Below are 25,539 nucleotides of genomic sequence, written 5' to 3'. Positions count from 1 at the left end.
TCAAATCTGCATGTTGAAGGTACAGCATGTGGGATGAAAGTTGGTTAACCCTGCACTGGCACTCATGTCACCAAGTATATGCACAGATACAGCTCCATACCTTTAAGTACTCATCTTCCCAAAAGCTCATGCCCTCCAATTTTTGCAGGGAGAGATTACAATTATAGGAACCCTTGAGCCTGAAATCAAATGCTGGGCAGACATACATTTATATATCAGACAATTTTTTTTTTCCATGCTCATCTCTATCACCAACTTAAAAGAAAAAAGCCATTTCCATAGACTCGTAGCTCAGGAATAAACATAATGAATTAAGCTGCATTTCAGAATGACTGAATAAAAACCTGTTGAAGGGGGAAGAAGTGACAGTTTCTAAATGCAGTCTTTGCAAGATAAAGCATTATTATTGATGCACCATAGGGGAGGACACTTCACTATTTACTTATTTATTCATTCAATCATTTACACAGATCATTTAGAACACTGGGCCGAAACTAAAATTCCTAATTGCATACATTTTACAGAATGGGGGAACATTTATTATTAAAGGGTAAATCATACATCCAACTAAACACCTGGGAAGAAATTACCAGCACTACACATTCAGCAAATGAAGCCATGAGAAAGATGCCATAAATGGAATGCTGTTGTGACATTAAAGAAAAATGGAAGAAAACATAATATTTAAAATTTCTGAAGCCTTGTAATTAAATGTATAGCAGATGTAATGCAGAATTTCTGACCAGACAGAAGAGCCATAAAATTTATAAAAATGTAGGAATTGATATTATAGCAACACCTTCCTATTTTCACTGCATGTAGGAATGCAAATCAGGTAGGCAGACAGCAAGCCATACTACACGCTTGGCTGCATGAGTTATTTTGATACCATGAGTAACAAATAGCATTTACTGTTTGTAGCACTTTCTATTTGCAAGGTGCTATATAAACAGTCAATCCTCAAAATATCCAGGACCCAGATAAGAGATCAACATTTATCCCTGCATTTTACAGATGTGCAAAGAAATTTAAGTGATTTTCTGAGGACCACAGAATAGAAGCAAGGTTGTGATGGCTCCTGGGCAATTCACACAATAGGATTTCAGAAGGCTTGAAGAGTGGATCTTCAAGCTAGGACTTTTATGGTGTGGGAAGCATGCAGACTACTTCCTGCCTCCAACCACGCTAGTGCAAGCATTGTCTGAACACTTATCCTGGCTGGGGGAAGCCAGACCACCCGTGCCCCACACAGGAATCATCCAGGGTGCTGAGAGATGGGAGCAATGTCCTTGGAAAGGCCCCTCTCTATGGTCTTAGAAAGGCCTGCTGGACTGGGAGAGCTCCTCAATTCCAACATCTATTAATTATTGTAAAATGCTTATTTTTGCAACTGTTTTCCCTTCCTTGCTTTAAGGAGATGGATTACATCTACAGACTGTGTCACATAACCGCTATTTTGCCAGTAACCTGGACAGGTTTGACACAGAGAGACTCACACATATCTCAGTGTGAAGCTACTACCTTTGTCTTCAGGAAAAACATGTGATTGCTAATATTAAAAAGCAAGGAATAATACGCTGTCAAAGGGATATTCGGAGAGCAAATCAAAATTCACACTTAATTAAAAGTCTCCCTGTTTCCACTGACTCCACACAGAGTAGTAAGACCTCAGCTGCTGAAGCCAAGCAGGAGGTGACTCTTTAATGAAGTGCACATTTGAATGAGATGGTCATTTGGTGTCAGCACAGACAACGGCAACCTTCCTTCAGGATTACTACTTTCCACTATTTGACTTTTTTTTGGACGTGTCTAATTATATAGCTTCTCTTACTTGTCACCTAGCAACCTTAGCTGTGATTTAATTATGAGGGGTTTTTTTTTTTAAATCCCATACTTTATCCACTGATATAACAATATGCTTATTCTTTGAGATGAATAAGAAACATAATCAAAACCGGTGTAAAAACCCTCAGAAAATACAAATTTCCCCATCTTTTAACATACTACAGCAGACCAGTCAGGAGAGGTTTTCATGTAAATACCTTCTTTTTAACTTTTAGATCTTACTTATTTGGTATACACGACAATTAATATTTTATCAAGGACAGGAAGGATCAAAACTCAGTAAAACACTTATTCTATTCAGCTGCTCTTTTTCATTAAAGAGAAAGCTGACATCTAGGTTATCAAAGTAAGAAAACTATTGAAAATGTGGCCAGAAAAACTATATGAGCTTTTATTTTAATTCTTCCCATTTTTATCATCTTTATGGATAATCTAATATCTTTCCACTTTTATTTCCCCTATTTGCCTTTTTTTCCCCAGTTTATTTATCCTATCTACTTTTTCTTTTCTTTATTTCCTTAATTTTTTTCAGTTTCATTTCATAAAAATAACTCTTTTCTCCCATTTATCTACTATTGTCTTCTCTCTCATTTATCTACAATTTTTTTTAGCTGTCCCTCATTTTGTTCAGGGTTTTCCCCTTCAGCCTTTCCTTCCTAGGCACACACCATGTGTTGTCTCTGGAACAGCTGAAAGCAACAAGACTCATACACAGCTCGCCTAAGGGCCCAGGGATTTGTCAGATACAAGATGCTTTAGAGAAAATGTTTTAGTTATTGCCTCAAAAATGCCAGGAGAACCTAAAGCATATTTTGTTGGTTCATTAAAATATAGACAAATGCGTATTTTTAAAAAAAAATCAACAAAAACCCCCAAACACTAACAAACAACACAAAAAAATGCAATTACATACAACCCTCCCCATTTTTTAGCCAAGTAGAGAGGAGAAATAATACTTTGCATTTGATTGTTTCAAACTGTTCCAATCTGTAAATTACTGCAAGGCATCAGTGGGGCTGTGGGACTGCCTCACTGAAGGTGTTTTCATGTTGTAACAGCTTCATATGGCAGTATCTGCCCTCCACTGCAACAGTGAAGACAGCGTGGAGAGTATTCTCCACCATATCAGGTATAAATATTCCTGATACTAGTGGAAAATACGATATATGGTAGATATCCCTTTGGCTTAAATTCTACATTAAAAAGATACACAGCAAATTTTCTAATTTTTTTCCTACATGAAGTGCTTTTAGCAGTTTTTTCCTTGATATCACTTTTCTCCAATATTACAGGTTGTCATACTGCAAGCATTTACTCTCCTACTGAAATCCATGCCTGGTAGGGTAGAGTGGTGACTCTGTCTGTTGGGGTAAACCCCCATTTGCTCCCTATGCAGAAGGCAAGCTTGCCTTCCAGGAAACCTTGCTCATACTCCAGTCATTCAGACACGAGAGAGCAGGGCATGCGCAGTCACTCCAGACACTGCATCAGAGCTGTGGAGACATACCATAAATGCCAATGGAATTAATTACATTCTGTTAAGTGAAGTTTGTGCATAAGCTTTTGTGAGAACAAGGCTTAATGTTGTTTTTAAAATAAAAACACTTTACAGAACTCCTCCCACACTTCTTAAAACTGCATCCCTAATTATGGAGTGTGGAGCTCTACTATAAGTGATTGATGTTGTTTTGTGTGTTGTTATGGAAACAAACCAAGTAGGAGTTTCTGATTTGCGTATAGAATTTTGAGTCAGATTTTACAGTAAATAACTAAGCTTTCCAGTGTATAAGCAACAACACCATATGGCCATTAATCTCCACTGAAAGACTATGTCCTCACTTGCCACTACTTGTTAAAACTAAGGTCTTCCGAGGAAGAGGGTAAAAATCAATGGACCTGCTCCATCTTGTCACTGGTCAGTGAACAACAAAATGTGGTTGTCTCAATTAAGGACAGTTTATAGGTGTGAACATTTGACAAACTCACTCAAAACATTCAAAAGAAAGCAGTTTTTTACTTGAATTGGCAAATCTTGCAGCTCACAGGACACCTGCATAGGGATGCTACAGCTATACACAGGAATAAATGGAATGTAAGTGCCAAATGAATGGGAAGTTCAAATGAATGACAGATCTAAGTTAAAAGGTACTAATCTCTGGTACTGAACATGTGGGATGTGGGTACCTGCCAAACACGAAAAGAAGACCAGTGCTCCTCAAAGAGCTTACCATGCAATAAACAGAGGTTTGCAAAAAAGATTGCAAGTGTAGAAGTGAAAGCCACAAGAAGAATGAAACATCAGAGGGGTATGGTTTAATAAGAAAAACAGTGTTAATTTTGTGGGAGTTAAATAGTTAAATTACCTAGATAGACCAGATGATGATTCCTGTCCTGTCATAATCATTTTCCATTTGTGCACATAGAGATAAACTTCTGCTCTGCATATCTGAATCTAGCCCAGCACTGAGGCCATCCTTTCTCCCTTTCCTTTACACGTGTAGACTACTGCAATTCCATAAGAACTCTCTTTCACCAAGAGGCATTACTGATCACTTTAGCTCTTACTTTGCACGCTCCTGGACTAACTCCCTCATTTGGGTCCAATGTATGTTCACCCCACAAATCTGCCATTCTAAATTGCATTCATTTCTCATTGAAAAGTCAATCACTTTTGTCTCCAGAGGGCATGAAAACTTCCCTTACATCTCTGGAAGCAGTAAGAGAAGAATGGAAACTGCCCCAGCCCTGCTTCACGACCTCCTTATTCTGGCTTTTGATTCTACCACTGATCCCTATTTTTGTTGCTCATATTTTTGCTCTGAGGAAATGCAATGTCACTCTGGTTAGGGTGACAAGCTTTCTCACCCCTTCCTGACCAAAAGTCACTTCTGCCTGGGAAAACACTAATAATGAGTCGCTTTTGACATTAGATATTTATGCTGCCCTAGTGCCCTTTGCTGCATCCCTGGGTGATTTCTAACCAGGCCTTAATGTGATCCCATTAGTTATCCTCCAGCTTTGGGGACATCTAATATCCACTCTGTCTGACTGGGTACAGCTATGGCCATAACCCTTACAGGCCTCTGCTGCCTCCTCCTAACCCTTACTGCTAATCCAGACATCAGGCTGCAATCTGGCTGAAGGACATGGCTTAAATACCCTTCTTAGTGTATAGAACCACAGTTTGCCTCTCATTTAAATAAGGACTGCAGTGTCTTTACACAGAAGCACTCAACAGGATTAGGCAAAATAATCAGCAATCTTTTGTTTAGGCTTGTTTGCCTGACCCATGTGTTACAACCTTTGGGCCAAGTTTCTCTTTTTATATGGGAAGGGAAAGCAATGCCATTTAGATGGCACAGAAAGTGAATCATAAAGACTTGTAAAATTACAGAGGCAGGTAATAATATTATAGGCTGCTTCATTAAGTGATATAATTGCAGTTATTTTGACAATAAAAATCCATTGAAATTAGGATTTGAAATGCATATAAGTGTAGCCATTGGGCTGTGCTTCTACAATCTCAGCTGAATACTCAATTCTCATCCAAAAGCGAAACCAGGATTGAATAACCAGCAGCCAATGCTACTCCTCCATAGTAAGAATAACTAATACAGAGGCAATGAAATAAAAAGAGCTAGCAATGCATTTCCCCCCCAGCATATCAAGCAGGTTTTCATACGGAAGCAGTGGTCATCAATCACTACCTCATTACCAACCTGTCATCTGGGTTTAGGCTAAATGTATTCTGGCTTGCTGCCATACTAAATGTTCAATGAAACATCCTTAAGGCTCTCTACAAGTTCAGCTGAAGTCACACATGCTATACATCAAAAAGGAACATTAGCGTTATCATAGCTTAATAAATAGTGCCATTCTGGCAATGTAATCCTATGTTCTAGAGCTATCTTCCATTCCCAGTATTATACTGCTTAAGTAAACAATCTTGCTGTCTTGTGTGAAGTTTATTTAGTGATAAATGCATGTAAAGATATTTAGTCATACTGTTATAGATACACTTCCATCTCAGCTGAAGAACATGAGCAAAAATAGCACAGGATTTTCAAAGCACACAATGGCATAATGAACTTTATCTTGCAGCATTAGTTTATAATTCTTGCATATGGCCGTATATTATCCAAGTCTCACTGCACTGGAAAACAATGACAGCTGAAGGACCCCAAATCAGTGTCTTTTTAAAATAACAGTGGCTTGAGTAGAGGACTTTTGCATACCCCTGGGATCTAATACAGCCACTAGGATGACTGCAAAATGTATTTCAACATCTGTGACTACTACTTACTTTGTGAATAGCTCCTGACTTAAGGAGTCATCCATAGTCACTCATTTTCATGCACACTTGAAGTACTAAGTCCTGAATCTGTTTTCAAATTTAAAAATGCCAATAAAACATACATATATATTCCAAAGTGGCAGAAGCTTCAAGAGGCACAAAAAAAAAAATATCAAGCAAACAAACTTTCTTAAACCCAGCTTCTCTTTTCCTATTCTCCTGCTTCATCTTCTAAGTCATCTAACTAGAAGTCAATCTTGGGACAAATTTTGTTTTCTGCAGAGTCTTAGCAACAAATACTGAATTCCCAGACTTAAAACTGGAGAATGAACTTGACTTTTCAACTTTGCGTTTTGCTTGTCTATTCTACAACTATTAAAGTTATCTTGTGCCTTTAAGAAAAGGTCTCTTCCACAAAATGGTGATGATCAAATAGCTGTATTTAGTGCTTAGAAAAGGTGACATGCCAAGAAGTAGTAGTAGCACAGTTCTGGCACTCCTGAGAGCAGTGAGAGTGTGTTTTGTGTGGCTCCTGCTCAGAACTGCAAGAAAAAGCCATTAAAAGGTTTTCCTTTTCCATTTCTGCTTATACACAAAGGGCCAGGCATCAAACTTGCTGTAAATATTGTGAAATAATACAGAACAAAATGTTGCACAGATTTCACTGTGCAACATATCTTTAATAACGATATTAAAGATTTAATATTTTTATTAAAGACATTAAAGAAAAAAAGAAAAAAAAAAAAAAAAAAACTGTTGCACGCAAAAATCTGACTGCATTGAAGAGTTCCATCCTTAATCATAACCCTAATTCAATGGCATTTTAGAGGTCATCTGCAACACAGCAAGCCAGTTTAATTCAGAAGTTGCAGGTAATCACTAAACAACACAGCAAAAACGGACATTAAAAGATGTGTTAACTATAGGTGTACTATGATTTTCTTGTGAAATTGGTGGAAAACATGAAAAGGGGAAAATATTATGCTTGGCTTTCTGCATACTTTTTACAAAGGAAACCTGCAAATAGGCCTGCAGCAGATCTGACCTCTTCCGTGCTTCACTGCTTATAGACTTAGCTGTCTGACCAAAGAATCTAGATCCAGATTTTTCAGTGCAGAAATTACCACATTGGCAATGTTTTTGACAGCTTTTGCTTCTGAACTTTCAATCTGGCTTCTCAACTAAATTATTGCAACGTCCATGTAGCATCACTATTAATTCTAGTTATCTACTTCTTTAGGTTTGGTGGTTTGGATTCTGGGTTGTTTTTTTTTTCCCTCACTCTTCAAATACAAATGGGTCAGCATCCTGAGAGTGCTCAGAGGACTTAGTATCCAGCTGTTGATCCATATGTTCTCTAGTCTAGCACCTGCTGCAGAGATGCTACCAAGACCTCATAGTTGGCAAGCTGCTCTAACTCCACTCAGTTTGTAGGTTGAAAGGTCACACCTTTAATGTAGTCAATTTGTGGCTTCCACATTAAAGAGAGGGAGCTGTCACTGCTGGAGCTCTGCTTCATGAAATCCAGTGACAGTAAAACCTGATGGCCTCCACTTTCACAATAGCTTTGACTGTCTAGTACATCTTAAAAAAAGTAACTTCTAGGGCCTGACGAGAGGATGAGGCAACCTCCCCACGAACAAGAGAACCTTCTAACTCAGAGCCATGACATTACTTAAGGACTCTAAGGAACTGGCTGGAGGCACAGTCCAAGGACAAGATTAATTTCTTTTTCTTTCTATTTCAGTTATAATATTAAAAAGAATTGAAGATAAAGATTATTTTTTCTTATCCTTTAACTCCCACTATATCAGACCCTGTAAGATCAAAACAAGATGAAGAACAGATCAAATGCTATGAATAGAATCTACCAAAAAGATCTTAAACAAAACTTCTGATAAACAATTTTGACCCTAAGAAACTGAATATGCTTTTTGCTATTCAGTACTAAATTACACACACAAATCAGTGTGAATTTAGGTTCAAGGGACATTGCAGTGTATCATCTACTTTTACCAAAAATGGGCACACCTTTTTTAAGGCCTTTATCAGCTTATACTTTTTTTGCACAACATAAAAACATGTATTTTTTTACAAGCATTTATACACATATAAATAACCAGTGATGAATCCCAAGAAGAAAAATATTTTAGCTGTCTACTGAATAAGAACAGAAAAGTAAGAAAGTGGATAAGGTATATACACATAACAGGTGCAGATTTACAGAACAGCATCTATCAAAATTTCCAAACATTACCCACTACAGAGAAGTGTTCCACAGTCACTGACCCAGCAAAAGGGGAGAAATTTGGAGAGCGGATTACGCTTCCACTGTCCCACCCTTCCTATTTCCAAAACTAGAGAAAAGGCAGTTTTCTCTAATCCTGGATCAGGGCACTCCAGTTTGTCTGAACACACAGTGCAGTTTGATGGAGGCGAGTCTGCACCATCATCAGCTCCCTGTGCTCCCAGCTCCATGGCAGCTCTGAACAGAACCAAGGGACCTGACACCAGACCGACAGCCACTGATACAGCACAGAATAAGGTCACTTTATAAACCAAAGGCAGGCTAAAAGACTATCCAGCAACTACAAGACTAAATTGCAAGTACACAAAAGTAAAATCTCCATCTACAAGTCATGGTTCATTTTCAAACACTGCTTGAGTAGAGAGAAGAGAATCAGACATTGGTTCATAGATATATTTACAGGAAACTTTATCAACTTCAATGACACTACCTTTTAATGACTCTACAAATTAATTAATTTTTCTAATTTCAATGTTAAATTTGCATCATTACATTTTTTCACTCCTATGACATTGCTAGGAGAATTCTTTCTGTTCACATATACATTTGAACAGCTGTGTATGATGCCATATGCAAAAATTTAAGGGATGTTCCAGCATATTAAGTTTAACCCTCATTTCTGTCTCAATGATAGATGCAAGAATTCCAACTAGGTTGATTTTATGAGCCAGTTAAATGATTTGTATTCAGACCAACATTAAAAATCCCCAAAGTGACAAAGTGTACTTGAACAAAAATACCCTGCTTGTGACATATCCTTTACAAGTAATGTGTTTTCATTTTTCACATGTTGCATCTCATTTATTTTATTCAGGCACACACAGTTGAATCTACAAGATACAGTAAGCTTCCAATACCTTTGAAATAATAAATCATTTCTTACAGATGTTTTCACCCAGTGCAAGTCTGCTGCTCATTAATCAAACATTATCAGTATCTATCACTGCCCAGTGCTAAACAGGAAAGGTGCCTCATTTTGAGTTTTGACTTTTATTCACTGGTTAGTCCCTGACTCTTCTTCTGCTGTACACTTATTAGAAACACCTACTGCATGGCAGATCCTACTACATGGAGTTTTTGAAGGGGTGTTATACAAGCAGAAGCATTTTTTCTTTAAGAATCAAAGGAAACAAAGTCAGGCAGCTCTTCAAATTGGCAACACAAATGCAATCAAATTGTCCTCAAAGCTCTTTCCCAGCACCTAAGTAAAATATAACCATGTAAGCAAACTATTTCTGGTCTAGATCATTTCATATCTGAAAGGCGCTATGCAAGATACATTTCATTTTTGATAAATTATTAAAATTTCATTTCAGAAAATAATATGTAGGATATAATACATCCTTACCAGCATAATCCTGGTGTGAAAAAATCTAAAGAAAATGTTTCAATGAGAGTAAGAAGTTATCTGATAGAAAATTTCAACTTCATTGTGATCATTGATCCATTACTGGATTCATGCCAATAATGCCAAATAAAACCTATGTTATTTCATCTGCTCTATTGGTTGTTACACATATTTTTAAAAAATGTTGGAATAGAAATTAAATTGGGTGAGCCACACAACTGCAAGTGCTTAGGAATGAAGATTTCTATAGCTTCAAGAAACAGCCTGAATATTTGCCAGCAAGAACACAGTATGGCTTCCCTACAGCATTTTACAGTCCTTTTCGGGCTACACTTCAATCTTCCAACATGACTTTAGAGAAGAATGAACTCAGGATGACAATATCCAGAGCCCAAAAGTGTCACCCTCATCACACCATCACACCACAATGCTTCCTTCCAGTGATCTATTGTGCTGTACATGATTCATATTTTTGTTACTAACCAAGTGAAAACTTAAAGGCAATGAGCATGCTTCAGGTGAAAAACTACTAGCATCTCCTGCTGCAGCAGCAATTCACTCAACTCTCCTTTAACTGAACATTTTGTTTGCATATTCAATATCTTTCTGAATGAATGTTGAATGCCACACTCGTATCTAGGATTATTCACCATCCAAGGCTGATTAAACATATTCCATTCTTAGCAGGTCTACAGAAGGAACTGAGCTACGATGTGTATTTTCTATGCCTCAATACAATACAGGGCACATTCAGCACATGCAAAGGCCCATATTTGCATCTGAAAAATAAGAAACAAACTTGTCAATGTAGAGGTTTTATTAAGACTCCTATGTCCCTACAATTTAAAGAGTGCTAACGTTTCAGAAATTTCTTTACTTAGTTTTGTTGGGATTTCCAGAAAAAATTGTGCACAAATAAGGCATAGGCTGTAAAAATTAAGGGCGATTTCTTCAGATTCTGTCTACTGCAGGAAAGAATTTTTTTTTCATGCAAATTTCCACTAAACTGCTTTTTATCAAGCAGTTACTACAGAAAGAGAATGGGCAGGAACTTTACCCCAGTGATTAGTAAAGAGACCACAACCAAGTACTTTATGCTTCATGCACTGGTCACTCTATCTCCTCTAACTGCAAACTTCTTTCTGCAAGAGACTTCATTCAGTCAAGAACGCAAACTTTGAGCATAAGCAGACAACCAATAAAAAAGTAAACAGAGACTATGTAGTCGCCCAAGTACATAAAGTCTTTTTGAGAACATTATTTTTTTTGGAGAGACTCTGATCAAACTTGATAAAGTTTAACAAAACAAATATTTCCAGATCACAGAATATGCTGAGGTGGAACGGACCCACAAGAATCATCAAGACCAACTCTTACGTGAATGACCCAGAAAGGGCTTCAAGCCACAAACTTGGTGTCATTACCACCATGCTCCGACCAACTAAGCTAAACTCAGGGTCATAAATTTCTCACAGATAAAAATTTGGCCATCATTTTTCACCTACAGAAGATTTGTGCTGGGCCATAATAAGAACATCAAGCCTGTGTTTACCAACAAACAGAAATGAAATCATGTCTAAGTCACTCAGATATTGAAATAATGAATTGTGGTATTTCCAATGTCTAACTACTATGCAATAGGCTATTTATAAAATTAGAATAACTGTTTCCTTTCAAAAAATCCAATGTATTAGTGAAAAGGCTATAAATATTGTATTATTTAAAAATTATCTTTAATAAAGTTTAATAATCGAATTGCAATTTAAATAATCAGGTACTGACATTCTGCTATCTACTGAAGTATTAGAATCTATTTAAACAAATGCATCACACCCAAATACACACCTCTTATCAATGGTCACAAACAAACAAAGAATCATTTTTAACAAAAATAATCCTATGAAATCTGAAGTGAGTTACACCATCTCCTATTACATCAATCAAACAGTAACAAACATAACCTTGACAACTCTTAGAAACGCAGTAGTACACTTCAAGTTTCTACTTGGTGACTACCATTTCAATACAGTGACAATAGTAACATTAAAGATTAATTGGCTGAAATCTGCTGATCTTTAAATTCTTATTTTTCTTCCTATGAAACTAATCACCCAAGACCATTTGAGGGAATATTGAGTTATCACACTAGCTACTGAATGCATTTTCACTTTCTCTAATGGTTCATATTCAGCTCAATACATTTTTAGGACAAATCAAGGAACAATAGCCCAAGGACTTCCAAAATAAACAGCATCAAGGACAACATCTGGAAAATAATTTTCTCTGTTAGATAAACATGTAATTTGTATTAGCATTACCCAAACACTCTAAGTACTTAGTGGGCTTATTTCTGTGTTTTAGTCTTATAAACAATTTTCATTAAAAAAATTTGCAGTAAATTTAGCACTAACACACTGAAAACTCTAACAGTACAAAAAGTCAATCTTAATTATTACATGTACCTCACACCTTATGATGTCACCAAGTGACAAATTTTGAATATAGTTTGATACTATAAAAGGTACCCAGAAGACTATCTATGTGACTTCACACACAAGGAATGACAAAGTTGACCTCAAATCTATAGAACACACAAACGTATCACATAAACCCAGAGAAATATTTGTTTGCCTCTTAACCTTTCATTTTGCATTCATAAATATATGCATTTGCATAGCTATTTTAAATTTCATTCTAAAAGCAATGATATAAGAGGCCTATCTGAAAAGTATAGATTAGAAGAGTAAGAAAACAACCTTCAAGTTTCATGACCATAGCCAGTGGTCCAAAAGCCTGGACAATCAGCATATATGCAAAAGCAGGGACACAGCAGCATAAACATTTTTATAGCTTAGTTAAAGATTACTTTTTAATGTGCACATGTACAATTTTCTTTTCAGATATTTGCTCCCTATAAAAATGTCCATGGCATTAAACTAATGAAGGGCAGAGGATGTGCCTTCCCGGACGATGGAGGCTGCTGCATTGGACAATACACTTAAAAATGCTTCCGGAAGAGGAAAGCTTTCCCATTAATGTGTTGACTTTGAAGGCAGGGGTGAGGGATGCCCTTGGGCACACACTGCAGGCCATTACAGGACTCCAAAGGCCCTCAGACTGTGAATCCACCCAGAAACAGAATCATTACTACGTGTGCTCCAAGGAAAATGAAGAACCAAAAATGGCTTCAAGCACCGCCAGGGTCTTCCCCCAAAACGAGGTAACTGCCTTTGATGGTATCACACTGCTCCTAAACCAACAAAGGCCTGACTCCTGAGCAATGATGAACAGGGAGGCAGAGGACTGAGAAGCATAAAACATCCCCTCGGTCAGATGGAAGCCCTGAGCCCTGCCCATGCCCAGCAGTGGCTTCCAAGGCACCACTCTCATGAAGTCGAGAAGTGACAGAGCAAGAAGATCTACTAAAGCAATCTCTAAAATTCTTTCAAGTTGTACTACAAACTCACAGAACAAATCCAGTTTCGTCTTAACTTTGTCAATTGAATTCAACAAGGGGATACATCCGTTGCTGAGTGGGCAGTGAAAGGCATATGAATTCAGGAACATTATATTTATGAGACATAAATATGACAGGAAGACTGCTTAAAATTTTATTCATTAACACAAAAAATTGCATCTCATCTTCTCACCAATAAGTGGCACTAAGTAAGTGAGATTGAGATACTCTATTTGTGTATAATCTTAAAAAAAAATTAAACGCAACATGCCTAACTTTTTACCCAGTGTTTTTATCTTTTGCAAACAAGATTTAGGAAAGTAAGGAATTTCTAAAGCTCTTATTTAGATTTTGTATTATGGCAGTCCTCCTATACTATCAGGTAGAACAATGTTTCATAAAGTGTCTGATTGCATTAAACCCATCTGGAACCACATATACTTTTCTTACAAAAAAACCCCAGAGAGCTCAGCTGAAGTAAAGGATATGGATCAACTCACAAACTGCACTTTAGAAGGTTGTTCATTCTGTCTCTGAGTATTAATGTGGAAGTAAAAAGATGGCAGCACAATTAATATTTACACATCTAAAAGATAAAAGTAACTGAGTCAAGGAGTGAACTTTTGGAAACAACAGGCAAGCAAGGACAGCTCTTTTCTTTAGGGGTAAAGCATTCAAGTGTGTAACATCAAAATAGGAAAATACATCACCATTTTGTTTTTCTGTTTTTATACACCTCAAACAAAAATGCTTTAAAATATATACTTGAATTTTAAAAAGTGCTGAATAATGTTAGGTTACATAATTCTCTAAAATATGAGAAAAATTACTCTTAAAACAATAAGAATAAAATTTATTTTGTTATTATATTTAGATTGTCAGTTTTTCAGGCAGACTGTCCAGCATCATGGAAAAAGACAGGAGAATGTTTTGTAAAACATATGCAGGAGAGATTGTTATGCTAAGTAGTGTTTTGGTAGGAAAGATAAGTAAGTAAGAGCAGAAAAATCTGTGTAATTTACAAGTGAATATCACAAGGATGCCCAAGGGCAGTTTATTAGTATTTTTTGAAAGTGTCCTAAGACTATTAATAATAAATAAGCTGTTTTGTGAATCTTGGACCTAAAAGCTTTCAACTGCCTAGTGCTTCCGATGTACATAGAGGAATATTCCACCAATATCCAGAGCAGCACCGAGGACTAAAGAGCTGAAACAACAGTTTACTACAAATGCCAATAGTAGAAAAAATGCCTCAAGCATAAAAATTCTTGGATTGATGTACATGGTTGGTCTCCAGGAAAGATGATGCATTGGGAATAGTAGCAAGTTCAAATTATTCCATGCTGTAGCATGGAAGAACATGTTCTTTCACAGAATTCCTTTTTAAATGTAACTATTTGGTTTTTAATAACAATGCTTTTTAGATTAAAGAGTAGCAGACAATAATAAAGATGAACAAGTTTTGTATTAGAACTGATTGTATAACTCATTTAGAATATTATTCACATGGGACATCATGAAACAAGAAATGTAGTGTTAAAGAAGGAGACATTTATTCTCCAAGCTGTGAGCCATGAGCTTAAGGCTCTCCAGGAGGCAGGTTATAAAGAACTCCTGTACTTGAATGCACAGACTTGCACAGACCTTCCTTGGGACTTCCCTTCAGGCAGCTGCAGTTCAGTGTGAAGTTTTGATCCTGTTTTGTACAAAGTGCAAACACATCTATCACTGGCCTTTGCATGCAATCTTTATTTTAAAAATATTTTTAAAATTTAATTCTAATATTAGTCTAGGGGCTGTAAGGCAATTATGAAATATTTTGAATTAGCTTTGCCCAAATCCTGCCACTGCTCTTCACCACTGCTGTTCTTCAAACTCTTCAAAGTACTCTGACTTCATGACTCATCTCGATTATTTCATTCTCATTATTTCTAATACCAAAGGCTCACAGCTTTTTGCAGATACATGAATTTGAATATGTCAGCTTGCAATAAAAAAATACTATTTCAAGTGTTTTCCCTGGTTGTGTAGCCTTTAATATCTTCAACTGTATATGGATACCAATGCTTAAAAGGCCATTGTTGTCACCATTTAAAATCCTTGGTGAAAAGCACTTAAAGTTTGCAAGATCCTGATACAGTCATTTCCGTTGTCTACAAGGAGCAATGAAATAAACCCAGAAACTATGCCAGGCACACATTTATTTTGAGTATCTAGCTGACCATGTTTCCAACAACATCATTCTTTCCTGCATGACCTTCCAAGGTATTATTTTCCTCCCTTAGTTGTTGTCTTTCATCTGCCTGTCTTTAGGCTTTGGCTTCCTTGCAGCAAAACCTATATAATCTATGAAGTGTCAAAATATTTATGAAATTATAAAATAATACAAAGCAATAGAAAAAACCTCCAACAACACAGCTGGTGATCCTAAGAGCCTAAGGCTGCACAACGCCTGTCCTAAAGCTCTATCATTCACCAAGGTGCACTGCCATTTACACGACTTGTCACATTACCACTGAGACAAACAGCTCTTCACCAAGAGGTCTAACAGCCTCCCACAACATCACAAACACCATGAAACACAAATCAACTCTGAAAAGCAACCAACTAACAGATAAATCCCAGATATATTTTCAAATAACTGTCTCTAAACTCCTCCTTTGGAGGAGGTAAGCAAAATTGCAGATGAAAAGAAAAAGAAAACTCAGAAATACAAGGTAAACCAAAACCAGAGAAGCAACCAAATAAAAGTCTGTTCACAACCTGAAATGAGAACTATTTTGAACATGACATATTTCCTCCATAAATGTCGGTGCTGGCCATGGGCCTACGGGCCCCATATGCAGATTTCATGTCCTCCAAATTTAGTTTATGAATCAGGAGTACGATGCACAATTTTTTCCTATAGCACAAGCAAAATGAACATCTGTTCACTTTTTGCCATGTAGGTTTATATCTGTGTGGGTGGGTGTGAACAGAGCTCTTGATGTGTAATAGTCCTCCCATCTGCACACCAGGTGGCACTGCATAGTTAATCAGAAGATAATAACAGCCATGAGGAGATTACTTACTTTTTGGGGAAGAGAGAGTAAATCAATCTCACAGAGTTTTTTTTTTAAACAAGGTACATTAATGCTTGTACTTTAAAATCCTTTTTTTTTTCCTGTGTGTGCAATTTCACTCCAATCAATGACATGATCTTATTATATCATTGTTTGAATGTGATGTTAATTAACTATGAATTACTGCAATTATGACAAAGGTTCACTCCACAAGGTGTTTCACGTATTTTCTTTTTTTTTTATGTACAGTTTTAACCCTTGTAAGCAGGATACGCCATTTAGAATACATTCAAACAACAATCTGCTTAGATTTACTTGGTACACTCACCTAACCCACCATTTCACAGTATTTAATAGACCTCTGAATACCCATATACAATAAAACTAACTTCACAGCAATTCAGCAGCAGAAGATGGAGGAATAAACAAGCAATCTTCATTACTCAACGAGAAGTTAAGTAGAAACTTAGTGCTGCAAGTTTAAATCTACAAACACTGAAGTTAAATTGTTTAAGCAATTTCTGGGAATGAGAGCTTCGGATTTTTCTTAAAATGTTGCCAAATAAAACAATATTTCAGGATATATTTTTATCTGATATTCTCTAAGGAGAATGTAAATGTTATGAAAAAATATTAGAGAATAAGGCTAGAGGTTTGTGCAAAAGTCTGCAGAAAATATGTCTATGGTGACAGCATTTCCATGTAGTCATTTGAATGTCACATGAAGAATGTCCTTTAAATATTTAGTTCATTCATTTTTATTCAATTAAGTAGTTCTACAAAGAAACTCCTATGTATTTTCTTTTTCAAAAAGGATTTGAAATGCTTTGTGGAGTCTTAAAAGACAGAATAACAGAATCCTGTTTTCCAAAGAAGACAGCTGAACTTCTAGTAAGATGAGGAATAAAAGCCTGGTATTTCTGCATTTGCCCAGATAGCCAAGAGAGACACATACACATGTTTTGTTTTGGATTTTCTTATCATATTCCACTCTGAAAATCCATGAAGAGCCACAGCAACACAAAGCGTTCAGACTGCTCTGTTCCCCGCAGGATAGCCCTGGCTGCCTTCCTCTGCTGTCTCTGAGGACCATGTGCTCTCTCCTCTAGCCCCTCACCCCTCCATTGATTTCTCCTTTTGCTCTCAGCATGCTTATTCTCTGTTGCCCTGAGTCTCTACGGTGTTTACAGAAGGCAGCAACTGATGCAAGACTTTATTTTCTTAAAGCAAAATTTTCAAACTGATTTGTCAGTTCAGTCACAAATTCTTCACAAACCCTTCTTATCAAAAAGCAGAGCTGATTCAAGGCAGAATACATTGAGTAATCTTTCAAATCAGGACAGGATAGGATTTTTTTTTTCTATGCTTACTTTTCGAGGTTGGATTGAAAACTTTGACAGTTAAATTGGGAGACTTAATTCCTATCAATTAATGTTTGTGAGTAACAAAACAAAGCCAAAAGTTTTGTAACTGAAGAGAATTGTAATTCTAAGATGAAAACTTTAAGAACTAATTCTTCATCTCTAATTGTTAATTAACATTTTCAATTGCCCAACAAAATAAGACTAAGTTTACAAATAGCATCTACTTAAATAAAATGAAAAAAAAACTAAAAAAAACACAGTAGAGACTCCAAGAATATTCTTTAGCTGCTACCTTTTGTTCCTTTTAAAATTATCACGCATACCATTGTCTATTATTAACTTTGATGTAAGAAACTGAGATTCACGGACTATCCCCTAATACTTGTGTTTGCTGTAATCTGAAATTGTGACTGCTGGAGAAAACCAGAAGCATGGTGTATTTCTTAAATTCCCATTGCCTGGCTGGATCCTTACTACTTATCCAGGTAACTATGAAAGCTTTTTCTAGGATTTAGTCTTTCCTAGTTCAACATAGGCCTTCATAACCCCAAATTTCACATCTGTCTTCACAGCCTAATTGGGAAAGGTAAGATGGAGGTAAGGTGTGACTCACACTGAGACCCCAGAGGTTGTCAAATATTGGTGACATATACTGGCCACCTGCTTGTTTTCAAGTCCAGTACAAGGTATTTTTCTCAGCTTTGAGACAGTGACTAAATGTAACAGACCTACTGGCTGGAGAGCATCTTTCCCCTTAAGATAAACCATCGTAGCCTCAATGCTTCAGTAAGCAAAGAATTGAAGCAAAGCACATTCTTTTGTTACTATTCATTTCAAATAAGTCTGTTAACCTGTATCCTTCTGTGAACTTAGGAATTCTTTAGGTCTCATGTCAGAAACACTGCCAACAGCTGATTAGGGCACACATTTAACACCTGTCCAAACAGCTCTCACCAAAAGCCTTTGCTGTTCATTTCTCTTCAACATGGTCACTGGCTAGAATGCTCAAACCTCAGTCACTGTGTTTTACCATTGATAGAACCTGCAGTGGAGGGCACTTTGCCTACCACACACAATATTCCCACAGGCAACAGATTTTCCCTGATGCATAACTGTGTAAAAAACAGTTTTCAAAGTTCTCTTTGCAACTCCACCTGCCCTCAGGTAGCTGGTTATTTACAAGTGATCTTCTGTTTCATGAATCACACATGGACTTTTGTACAATCCCAACTGAGCAAATCTTGAATTCCAACTCATTTGCAAGACTAAAGGTGTACTCTTCAAAAATCACATGGCTGCAAAAAAGTCCTCTCACATTGTACTCATCCTATCAGGGATTCAATTTTCTTTTACATACTCACTTACTTCTTTTTTCCACTAATAGGGAAAATTTAAAACTACCATATTTCTTTTCCATCAAGGTACAAATATATTCTGAAGCAAATTACAACAAAAAATAAATCTTCCACTTTATGTAAGTAGCTCCATAATTATTTTACCCCTATGATTCAGAGAATGTTCAAATGTGGTATTTCATTGAATATATTTGCTCAGTAGGCAAAGAACACAAAAAGAAATGCAGTTCAGACTCATTATGGAGAAAAGGCTGCTGATAGCCTTGCTGATAGCTTATGAGTGCTCTATTGCATTAATATTGTTAAGTCCACAAATATGCAACCCCACAGCATGTCCTCTCCCTCTCCCTGCCAGTATGCAAGGCCACTTTACTGCCCAGTGGCTTACACAGTACTGCAAAAGTGAGATGACAGGCAGACAAGGGGTACACAAAGGGCATCATAAATGCAAGGTAGTGTCCAATAACAAAACTTTGCAGGTACACATAATCCTTCATTAGCATTCATACACTCTGTTTCCTAGTACAGTCAATGAACACATGCTTTACAGGAGAATTATGCTTCAGATACCTTCTCTGGTTTATTAAAACTCTGGCTGTGTCCCTTTACCTAATATCTGTATGGAAAAATGTTCTCTGAAAGTATACAGAGATAAATATATTTCTAACCAAAAATATTTTTATTAGCATAGCTTTTATTAAGGTCAGAAAATCAACCCAGATACATAAACCAAACACTCCAATTCTATGTGAAGTGCTCAGTGGTCATTTTTGCTGACACTAAACTGAACTGTTATTCTAAGCTTCTGAGTCAGAAATGCAGAGGAATGATGCTGATGTTAAAAAAAAAATGACTGAGAATTTTTTCCTAAGTGCTAGACTCACGGAAAACAAATGCTTATGAATTAATTCATCATTGGTGAGATTGTGCAATGTGGTTTGAAAGACACAGATGAAAACAATAAAAAATATAAGTCACACCATTTGCCTCATATAAAATTACATCAAAATATGATACATCAGAATTCCTTTACATGGAAGTTCCCTAACAATGTGAGGATTTAGGATTACATAAATCACAACACTCTGTGCTATCATTACACAACAGAATAGACCTGCAAAGCTTATTATACTGCATAACCAGATGGTAAACAACAGTTGTCGTTGTACTAAGAATTACATCTCTGTAATCAATAATAGGAAGGAGGAACAGTTGGACAACTTGTTTCCTATTATGTTCACTTAGGCAACGTCTAGATCAATAAAGAGCATTAAGCCTCATACCAACTGTAGACAATGCCTGCTTAACATGCCTATCATATGGCAGCAATGGGTCCAGCTGTACTTCAAAATAATTGTAAATGGATAATAATTCTAATCTAACATTAAAAAGAAGTGATAATTCAAACAGCAGAGAGGTGCAGGACTTCTCTTGTATATGAGAGAAGACAGACCTATGATGGCAGTTTTGTGCAAGTCAAAATCAGCTTATTTTGTTAACCCACTCCATAAGTACATTTCACTACAGCCCATCTGAAGGATGTGGCACATTTTATATGGATGAAAGAAAAAAAGCAACCAAGCATGATATCACTGGCTTACATATAGACTCAGTAATTGTGTGGGTGTAGTAAGCTGTTCGCAAAAATTGAAAACTAAACTTGTGTATCGCTCTAGGCCAATATGGCAATTAATTACAAGCAAATTTTTAGTTCATCCATTTTAAACTATCTAAACAAACAATAAATCAACCCGTTCGGCTACATTCACATATTACTTCAAGATCTGTAATATAAATCTGAAAATTTTAGCAATCCTATTAAGGCCACTAATTTTAGCTTCCTGATTTAAAAATTTTTCTTATATTCCATACTTCCACAATGCAACAAATAAAAGCTTTCTCCCATCATGTTATTAACAAAGATACAAAGTTTATTCCTAGGCAGTCCTTCAATTTGAGTATGACAAAGCATGGGACCGTGAGCTCTTACCTATTCCAATAAAGACTGCTTTATAGCCATCTTCTTTCAAGGTATGGAGTGTCATTCCGTCCACTGCAAGGCCTTTCCTAAAACTTATCTGAAACAATTAAAAATTGCTTGGTAAAAATTCAATTATAATGAAGCAGCACATTCTGCATGGTAAACTAACAAAGGTTTTCAAAATAATGAATGACGTAAGTTTTGATTTAGACTTGCAATTGTTAATTCTAATTTAGACAAGAAACAGTGTCCATAGTGCAGTAATTGATGTTCAATAATCTACACTTGTTCCTGATCAATTGCTTTTTGCTTCCAGAAGCAAAAGTTGCATTTTTATTTTTTTTTCTGGAGCCATTCTCCACACTAATCCTGCTCTGAGCAGCCACTGGCCAGGCTGAGCACCTAGAGGAGCTGTAAGTGTGAGACAGCGAATGCTGCTCTCTGCATGCTCAGGAAACTGAGGACGGCAGTGCCTGTGCAGAGGTCACGCAACTGGAGATACACACACCTTTTGTTCATCACTCCTAACCCCAAGGCCTTTGAGCACAAAAAGTGTATGCAATTATGCAATTCCTCTTCTGATATTTCATACTTCTTGACATAGGTATGTGTGTTTTTATCTCCATATCTTAGACTCTCTGAACCTGAATGTTTTCCCTCAGGTTTTTTATATCACATGTGATTTTACTTCACAAAATGCAGTGCTGTTGTGTAAGCTCTCTACTTTGTGATCTTAACAGTTTAGCCTTCAAGTCACTGTGTATCTTGTTTGTTATTCAATCTGCCTATATTTTATTTAGTATACTTTTCAGGTCGGTGAGGAAAAAAGGCAGAGGTAAAATACAATTTACACTACTTAAAACACTGACTTACCTTTTCTTTGGAGATTTAGTATACATTTTATCAGAGGTGAAAAGTCATGTACTATTGCAATCCTTATAAAAATACAGACTCCATCCTCACTGGCAACAAAAGACATTCCATAAATTGTCATTACATTTTTTTATCCTGTTGTGTACATATGTTATGAAAACCTAATGAAGGAATTTAAATAGCAATACTATTTTATGTGAGGATTCATAATACTTCTAGGGCCTAGCTCTGTAATCCTTATCCAGCTGACTAATTCTTACTAATTTCAGTGGAATTACTTGAATAAACAGCACTACTGAGCATTACACAACACAGCACTTTCCACCACAGATTTGAAATGCTTTAAGTAAACACCAGAAAATATTTCCAGCTTGTAGAGGCATAAAGCTAAGATACTTATTTAACCAGCTTGCCAAAGGGTCAATTGTTAACCAATGGCAGAGCTTTGAAACAAATTTACATTGAGATTCTCTGCTGCACTCCAGAAGCACAGAGGACCTGCAGGTCAGGATGACATGGTGGCTCTATCAGTCCATTCTGGAGACCTGGTCATAACACAGAGCCCTGGGAACTGAGGCTGGCAGGGGAGTCCCAGCAGTCTGTGCCCAGCAGTTCTGTCTAAAGGTGTCTCAGTGCTCTGTTTAACACCATCCCTAACTAAACCTCCATTCTGTCAGTCTTTTTGAGGGTTGCAAAGGGAACTTAAAAGTAGAAAAACAGACCTGTAGCACTTAAAACCTCATCTTGCATCTTACTAGCATTTTTAAAAAACCTAAGCAGGACAATGTTCTCACTCAGGTCTTGTGACAAAAGTCTACTACTTTGACAAAAAGAATCAACATGAAAGAATTTAATCCAAGAATTTCTTGCTTCACGTAAGGCGTTAGTAATGTTAAACATAAAGTATCTCTCCTGGTACTTGAAAATTTGATCCAGTGGTACGTTTGTAAGTTCTATTAAAATGTGCAACAATTGTAAATACTATCTAAATCTTCAGCTCAAGTCTTAAATTACAATAAATTGCTGTTCCCATTATCTATAAACAACACACATTTATCTAACAGAATAATGCATAACTATTGCTTTCCAAGAAGTTGAATAGATTGTTATTGTTTGTAACAGATGATCATGTTAACACTTCAATTTAATACATTTTATTATAAGATTAACTTGGATGCAAGACTATATGATAACCCATTAGAAAAAAAACTCAGGGAGAAGGAACAAAAGCAGTATCAAATATGAATGGTTTAAGTAGTGCCAAACTTGCATGAAAAAAACTTGATTAAAAAAAATCAAATCATTCCAATAGCTACATTGAACCCCTAAAGCAATTTAGGAATTTGTTTCTTACAGACAATTAATCACATGCAGGCATTCCAGATGAGAACTATTGATTGCCCTTTTCCAAACTAGTGGCATTCAGACAGGAGACAGACAAATGCCCTGAGCAAAAGGAAGCATCTTCCTGCCTCTGTCTAGCACAGCTTTTAATCGTTCTTTACTAATGTGCATGACATTTTGCTGTTAATCTTTGGCAGAGTTCTTGTTCTCTTTTTTTTTTTTTTTTTTGAGCTATACATAGGCAGGATATATTTTTCATTACCTTCACTCCAAGATCCTTCATAAGCTCGGCTTCAAAATTCACTACATCATATGGCAAACGGAACTGGGGGATTTCAGATGTACTAAAATAAAAAAAAAAAATCTTGTAACTATTAGGAAAATATTATTTTAAAATTTATTATTATTTGCTAAAATACTTATGATATACCTTAATTAATTTTGACATATGTGAATGGAAATGTGCTGAAGTGTGACTCTTGACTTTTTTTAATTTTTAGAGTGACAAAAAAGCATTATTCATCCAATGCTAAAAATATAGGCCAGAAAGGCAGTACCTTGAGGCCAACACTGCCTACTCTTGTAGGTGACTAATTAACATTTGTTATGTTTGAATTCTAAACGACTTCGGCTCCATTCCTTTTGTTCACCAGAATACACAACGCCAAGCGTAGGATACCCATTTAAAAAAAGACCTCATGGCTACTGAAAGCAAAGTGACATAGCAATCTTTCATTAAGCTATCTAATACTTGTGTATCAAATTTCCCATACAATTTTTTTAAAGTGGTACATATGCTATTTTGAGCTAGAGTATTCAAAAATCTACCTCCATTTCTACTTCATAAAATTTTAATTATTTTTCAGGATGGACAAACACTTTATCAGCTGTTGATTTCTTGGGGTTTTTTTGACTTAATGTTTATTAGCTGGCATTTTTTCCTCCTGGGGAAGATTAAGAATGACATCTTCAAGTTCCCAGAATCACAGAAGGGAAAAAACTGCAGTGCCAGTATAGAGTGCCAGTATATATATATATATTTATCTCCAGTAAAACATGTTGCAGATAAACACAGTGAAGTTATATTTTAGATACTTTTGTTCAATGAAGATAAAAAACCTAAATATGCAGAAAAGTAAACGCTTCTCCCCAGATACTTCTAAGCTTCAAATGGTCTAATCTGTTTTCAAATTAATGAATCTGTAATATCCATAACAAAGCAGAGGCACAAGAGATTCACTGCAGCTTATTTTACATATTTATATTGACCACACATCTTCAGCATCAGGCCAGAAGAGTTTTATTTCTTTTAAGTTACATCAACTTCAATTATATTGATAAGAAACTGGTGTTCTTCCTTAGTTCTAATACTGCCCTTTTTACACCTTTCTTGACCAGTGTGCAATGAGAAGTGTTGTAAATATCAGATATAATGAATGTGTCAATACAACTTTCACAGGTCATGCTAAATAAAGGTGTCTGAGGCAGAAACTAATGTATCAATATGATTCTGCAACAGAGATTCAATAAAGAAATCTAATCAAAGAAGAGGAAAGTTCTATTTTCCAGGTCACCTATGATGTCTCCACAATGTGCTCCCAGAACACCACTGGCTGTTACATCACGGTCAGAATTTGTAAACACTTTTTTTTGCTCTTATTAAACACTTAGTTTTATGCTGTGAGGCATACCCACATGCATGCACATTAACTATGAAAATAGGCATTTTATCAAAGTCAATTCTACATCAATAATTTTGATGCAATTTCTTTCAGCAGCAGCAGATGGTCTCTGACTCTGCAATGGAGACACAGAGGGGAAAAGGAAATGGGGCAGAGATGGAGGAGGGATGCAGTGTCCTACAAATCCACATCAACCTCAAATTTGACCCAAGTCAGAGGTGCTTGGACAGGTGCCTGGTGTTTCCCAGAGACCTCAAATTACTGCTGCTCAAGGGACAGCTCTTTGGCCTAGGAAGAGAAATACTTTGGTACATTGTAAAGCAGTGGCACAGACAGAAGCAAAAGTAGTAAAGCTTGTTCATGCTCTCTAAGCAAGAGCATGGCGTGCTCATGCCTACTGTACTATAAAGCATAAATTTTGGACAATTGGTGAAACGTAGGAAAACCTGCCCATAAATATGAAAATCCAGACACATTCAGAGACGCACAGATTTTTGCTATATTTAAATATCCCACCACAGGAATTGCAATCACTAGACACCTTTCTAGTGTCACAATATTATGAAAATTAGCTATCATGCAAGAAACATCCTAATTAAAAACAATTGGAAAAAACTTTAAGAAAG

The 25,539-nt window shown here is 36.4% G+C and overlaps 1 protein-coding gene across 2 annotated transcripts in view; it reads right to left on the bottom strand.

Annotated features, from left to right (window-relative positions):
• Positions 1 to 25,539, bottom strand: part of DPYD (dihydropyrimidine dehydrogenase) — a 329,513-nt gene that overhangs the window by 192,910 nt on the left and 111,064 nt on the right. For both annotated transcript variants that reach the window (XR_009114783.1, XM_058029810.1), the window contains exons 7-8: positions 23,494 to 23,575; positions 21,024 to 21,111 (exon numbers count right to left, since the gene is read on the bottom strand). Coding sequence is in view for 1 of the 2 variants with exons in the window: in XM_058029810.1 (XP_057885793.1) it covers positions 21,024 to 21,111; positions 23,494 to 23,575 (170 nt within the window). In the remaining variant the exon portion in view is untranslated. The remainder of the gene's footprint in view (positions 1 to 21,023; positions 21,112 to 23,493; positions 23,576 to 25,539) is intronic.

The sequence above is a fragment of the Melospiza georgiana genome, chromosome 9 (genome assembly GCF_028018845.1).
Source record: "Melospiza georgiana isolate bMelGeo1 chromosome 9, bMelGeo1.pri, whole genome shotgun sequence".
Taxonomy (NCBI): Eukaryota; Metazoa; Chordata; class Aves; order Passeriformes; family Passerellidae; genus Melospiza; species Melospiza georgiana.
This window is presented reverse-complemented; position numbering and strand designations above follow the sequence as displayed.